This window comes from Egretta garzetta, unplaced genomic scaffold, assembly GCF_000687185.1.
Source record: "Egretta garzetta isolate BGI_Z169 unplaced genomic scaffold, ASM68718v1 scaffold235, whole genome shotgun sequence".
NCBI classification, from domain to species: Eukaryota; Metazoa; Chordata; class Aves; order Pelecaniformes; family Ardeidae; genus Egretta; species Egretta garzetta.
This window is the reverse complement of record NW_009259792.1, coordinates 650,876-656,875: the sequence shown is the minus strand read 5'-3', so window position 1 is coordinate 656,875 and position 6,000 is coordinate 650,876. Positions and strand designations below refer to the sequence as shown.

The following is a 6,000-nucleotide window of genomic DNA, read 5'->3' as shown; positions in this document are numbered from 1 at the left end:
TGAAACACTGGAACAGGTTGCCCAGAGAGGTGGTGGAGGCCCCATCCCTGGAAACATTCAAGGCCAGGTTGGACGGGGCTGTGAGCAACCTGATCTAGTTAGCGGTGTCCCTGCTCCTGCAGGGGGGTTGGACTAGATGACCTCTAGGGGTCCCTTCCAACCCAAAACATTCTATGATTCTATGATTCTATGATTCTTTGCCTTTTCCCTGACCTTGAGCTTGCCTGGTGTGATAAGGCCACATCCATACTATTACCCTTTTACCGTTTGAAGGGGTGGGTGCATCCAATTTGAGGCTAGGGATGGTGCCTGTGTTGGATTAAGTCCTGGAATTGCTTGGCCAGAGCTGGGGCCAAATTTGTGCCTAGGACTGTCCCACCAAGATGAGCATGCCAACAGCTGAGCACCAGTGGCTGGACGTGGCAGTCATACAGATGTGACTTTGTGTCCCTCTTTGGTACCAGGCACGCTGCCACCAAGCAAGCATCTTCTCTGGCACCTCAAGGGGAAGGGTTTTCGTTTGTGAAAATTCAAGTGGGGAAGCTTATCACTTCACTTCTCCGTGGCTTTTATCTTCATAAATACAAGCACTCAGACGTAGGGAAAATAAATTGGAAAGTGGAACTAGTGGGAGGAAAGGCAACAAAATAAAAGAAAAATATCGATGGCAGTCTTGTTGTAATGGTTTAAGGTGAGGTCCCAGCTGTGGAAATGCTCTGCACAGGCAGAGCGACACGTGCTCCCTGGGGAGGGAAGGTCTCTGAAGGGGCTCAGCGTGGGAAGGGTGGTCTTTTCAGCCCGGATCTGATGTCATGACCGTGCTAGCAGTTCAGAGGCAGCCTCCTTCAGGTCAGCTCTACATGCTTCAGCCCCCTGAGAAAAAAATTTCCATGCCTCTTCAGTACATGACAGTGTAGAAATGGCAGCATCCACTACCTGAGCGACTTCAGGGACCTTTTTTAATCATACCCTATGTGGTGAGGGAGAGAACACAAAACGCTCTTACAAGTGTAGTACCAGGATTTTAGAGAACAAGCCCGTCTTTTTCGATATCAGGTAAAGCTGCAATCCCTTATGCCCAGCCTGGATGCTACTGTGTAGGTAATGATCTGTTTACACGATTTAAAGTCCCCAGGCTCCCCAGGCTTGCCACCCATGACAAATCTTCCTGCTATCTCCATAGCAATCTGCTGCAAAGGGCTCTAGCTGGAAAGGACGCAGCTTTTCCTTGACTGTTCCAAGCCTGTGCTGTTCAGCTTTCCATAAGAGTGCTTCTTAAATTGGCTTGCCTCCCCAATCTAAATGCATTATCTATAAAATGTGATTTTTGACTGTGCGTGGTCACAAGAGAAGGAAAAATAGTCAAGCAGATTGGACCTCTAGAGGCTTCCAGCATCAGGCATGGAAAAGAGATGATAAAATGCCCTGTTCCCAGTCGTGTTTTCTGCAGTGTGTTAGATGGGAGCTTCTGGCTTAACCTATTGGGTGCCCGAGGGCGCGTGGCAGCGGACAGCTGTATCTCCACCGCAGGCCGAGATGCGATGCCTCCATACGCGAGGTGGCCCGGGCGCTGCAGGCTGGAGGGCAGGGCAGGGCTGCAGCCGTGCTGCACAGCACCCCTGGGTCTGCGGGAGCTGCCGCACCGATGTGCTCGCCTAACGCCGTCGCCGTTCAGCTGAAGATGTCAGAGCGCAGCTGAGATGGGGTAAGGGTTGAACGCCTGTGTGCTCATGGTGGGCTGGAGCTTCGGAGAGGACAGGATGGGAAGGAAAAAGGTAAGGGTGGGAAAGGTGGCAGAAAGAACAAGGGTTAGACAAACCCCATGGTTGTTTGCAGGTTTCGGGGCACCTCAGATTTCCCCGGGTAGAAAGCAAGAGACGCACAAGGGTGCACAGCCAGGCTCCCACTCCTCCCGAGCCTCTGCTGTCTCCACCATGCAATGGTTAACCGGGCAATGCCGTGGCTTGCAGAGCCATCTGCTGACAGAGGGATGCAGGACAAGGAATTCATTTTTTCCCCTAAAGTATAGCTTTTTTCCAACTTTGTCCATGGAGTTGAGAGGTTTCTTGAAGCACACCCCACAGGCAGTATGGGCAGTACAGTCTGGCTCCTGCACACAGCATGAGAATTGTTTTCCTCTGCCAGTCTGGTATGTGCTCTTCTCGATAGGAAGTGTTCAAATATTGCCCCATCTTTAGATATGGATCTGTGGTGCGAGATGAAGAAGGGAGAAATTAAAGTTATTGGAAATTAGGAGACGGACCTTTCCCTTCTCAAATAGGAGCTGTGCTTGGAAATCGTGATACTGTAAGATGAACCATGCTGTGGATGCAGGCCCAGGAGCTGGGCAAGGACACAGCAGCGTCAGGAGCAAGAGGGAAAAATGAACAGAGGCACGTCGAGGCGGCGGGGCTGCGGATCCCAAGTTACCGGGAAGGCAGGGGTACATCCATGCTTAATCAAGCTTCATTCCATGCAGACGCTGCTCTGCCACATCAGGCCCCTTCACTGGGCAGGTTTTTATCTGCTGTAAATGCTCACGAGCCCCAGCACTTCTCTTTTACATCAGTTGATGTGGCTTGACCTCTGCCACTCCACCTTCTCTACGATAGCTGTAGAAACAAACCTTTTCTGCCTGACCCGAGTCTGCAAAACAGACTGCGTGGTTGTTCCACGGCAACACTGATTTCTTTTATTTGTGTGCGAGCAGCAGGCTTTAGAAAGGCTGCGATTCCCATTTTCAAAGTGCTCCATGCCTTTGGGGTAGAAATGCAGCATTTCTTTAAAACTATACATGCATGCTGGGATTCTTAGGTTTGTAGAGTTGATGTTTTGTGGAAAGCAGAGCTTACAGTGATCTAGAAATAAATTCCTACTGCACTAAAATGCATCACGGCACTTTTAGTGGGGAAAACTATTTTTGTCCAAAATGGGGACAATCTTTTAGCAGGACCAGCTATGACAGGACAAGGGGTAATGGTTTTAAACTAAACCAGGGTGGGTTTAGACTGGATATAAGGAAGAAATTCTTTACAGTGAGGGTGGTAAAACACTGGAATGGGTTGCCCAGAGAGGTAGTGGAGGCCCTATCCCTGGAAACATTCAAGGCCAGGTTGGACGGGGCTCTGAGCAACCTGATCTCGGTAAAGGTGTCCCTGCTCACTGCAGGGGGGCTGGACTGGATGACCTCTAGGGGTCCCTTCTAACCCAAAACATTCTATGATTCTATGATTTTGTTTGGTTTTCTATTTTAAAATAAGGCAAAATCAGAAAGAACTGCATGACTTGATACTACATGAAAGCATTGAGTTTTTCTCCCTGCAGGAATAATGCAGATCTTGAATAAGATGAAGCTAGAAGATGCAATGCTACCACAAAATGGAGTTTCTGACCGCAGGTCAGTTTTGTCATCAGCTCTCTTGGTGAAGAGCTGCTTTTCTGGCAAAATGTGGATACCTGCAGCAGGGCATAGGCAGGTTGGAGTTTGAAAGGATCACAGAATCATAGGATGGTTTGGGTTGGAAGGGACCTTTAAAGATCGCCTAGGCCAACCCCCATGCTATGGGCAGGAACATCCTTCACTAGATCAGGTTGCTCAAAGTCCCATCCAACCTGACCTTGAACCCTAGGGTGACTGTCACTCTTGTGACTGCTGTAGTTGGCACTCATCGTGTCCCAGATGAGCATCTACGGGTTGCCCACCTCCTCTCTGTTTCTGCCCTGGCCCACCCCGCTGGTTCCAGCTCTTCTGACACCAATCCACTGCATCTGCCTGCACCCGAAAGCCTCCTGCCTGCTGGGGCCTGGGCTCACATTTGCAGTTCGGAGGACCCCTGGGGATTCAGCCTGTAATGCTTTGACGGTGGTGAAATGCTGTCAGAAATAAAGATGAAGAAATACTAACCAGGCTCAAAATGTTAATGGTCATGATAGCCATTCCCCGAGGAAAAAATAGTGGGGGGAAGAAGAAAGCTTTTAAAAGGAAGGTGGCCGAGAGAGCTGAGTCTTTGTGCTATTTTTGGCACGCCCGAAGCATTGCAGGGTGGAAGAGCCCGTGTGCTTATTAGAATATGCAGAAAGGGTGAAATGCGATCAAGACGCTCCTGACACAAAGGTGTCCCCATGGCACAGAGCAGACATCTGAATTCTTTCCCTGAGACTGGCTTTCACGCTAGCGTATCTACACTTCCGTGGGCAGGGGCTGACGTACAAAAAGCAAACAAATATTTCAGTTCTGTGTTTGTGCAGTGCAAATATGGGATCCCTGAGAGGAACGGGCAGGTGCTATATGTTACATAAATAATGAACATGCTGATTTTCTCAAAAAACCCAACCATGTGTGAAATAGCATGCTACGTACTCCGAAAAGAGCCCTAACTCTGCCCATCACATTGGAATGCACCTTCATTATGCACGCTGGCGCCTTTGCATTTCAAGACTGAAGTGTGCAGAATGCCCGTTGCATAAGGGTTACTTAAAACTTTTTATTTGTTTGTTTTTAGAGGGGGTTTTATGGGCCCATAGCAAGCCTGGGCTGAAACGTGGTATCTCTGGATCATTTTGGGTAGGGCAGCTGTTGCTAGAGTGCCTTATTTACCTGACTGATGTGACACAACTGTCTCTCTTGCACCATGTTCCTTCTAAGGTTTTATTGTCTTACCTGGTGTTGTGTTAAAAACCAACTACAAGTCAGAGACACCCTTCAGCACCACCCAACAACAGCCCCACTGTGACCGTGCTGCTCTCAGCCTGCTCCTAGTGGGAGACACCCAAAGGGACGTGATGCTGCAGGTGAGAAGGTACCTTCCTTTGCTGGATGGTGAGAACAGCCCATAATCCCGTTCTTGGAGTTGGGTTGTAGCTGGTAAAGAACTGGGATCAGAGAAATACTGGAGGAAGTCAGACAGTCTGAGCTGGGCCAGTTTTCTTCTTAACCTGCTTTGCATCAGCTTGGTCTGAATTGCAAATACAGACTTGTTTTCAATTTTCCATTGAGCCCCTTCCCCCAGAACTGCTGCACTGACAAACATTTGGTAGGGTCACCCTTCAGCCCCGCTGAGACCTTCCTGCATTCATGGAAAAGCAGAAAGCATTGCAAACTGGGTCACCAGAGGCTGCTGTGATATTTGCTGTCCATCAGCTTGCGGCCTCCTGTCTCTTCTCTGTCCCTCTGCCAGACTGCAGTGGAGAACACCGAGGTTACAAGAAGCAAGCATTAGTTGGTGTGGGAAGCACAGGACATCTTTTCAAGCATCTTCTCACATGCTTGTTTGCAGCCAGCCCTGTTCAGCTTTCAGCTTAGACCTATGTGGACAGCAAGCTCTCACTTTTCCTGGTGAACTTCACTCAGCCTCCCTTGATTAAGCTGCAGCACTTCAATACGACTGTGAGCAATATCAGATTCCTTTTGGCCCCGATCCACTGCCCCATGCATGTCCACCAGCTATGGTCTACACAGAGCTGTGCCCATGGACCTTAACCAAACTTGACAGCTCTGCATGGTGGGATGCACCAGGTTTGCCACGCCAGCCTTGAGGGTTTTGATAATGCGCAATACCACATACAGGTACATGGTAAATACCTCAGGACAGCCCAATGACAGGACCATGGCTGAGGGATGTACCTGGTGCCTTTGGCGGTGCTTCAGCAGAAGCACCATGGGGCTAGGTGGTACCTGGAGAAGATGGTCTCTCCTTATCTCTGGGAATATCTTGCATGGCCAGAGTGTTTACAGGTAGGTAACAAAGTTCACGCAACCAAAAGGGCTTGGCACTTGGCTTCACATGCTTGGACAGAGGCTGCGGGACAGGCAGCATGCAGAGCTCAAGGGGAAGTCAACTGTAGGGATGTTCTTCCATTCGGTTCATCACATTGACAGGGCTGTATGGAATACGAATGCTCCTTGTGACTACCTCTCCTCCACACTCACAAGCTAGGGTGAACCTAGGTACAGAAAATACAATTCCTCTGATTTTTCAAAGATCTTATTCCAGGCAGCTT

General features: G+C 49.4%; 1 protein-coding gene across 1 annotated transcript in view; it reads left to right on the top strand.

Annotated features, from left to right (window-relative positions):
* The first annotated feature begins 2,319 nt into the window (after window positions 1-2,319).
* Window positions 2,320-6,000, top strand: part of LOC104127011 (CD2 associated protein) — a 114,216-nt gene continuing 110,535 nt past the window's right edge. The window contains exons 1-2 of the mRNA XM_009639634.2: window positions 2,320-2,443; window positions 3,325-3,397. Of these exons, the coding sequence (XP_009637929.1) occupies window positions 2,320-2,443; window positions 3,325-3,397 (197 nt within the window). The remainder of the gene's footprint in view (window positions 2,444-3,324; window positions 3,398-6,000) is intronic.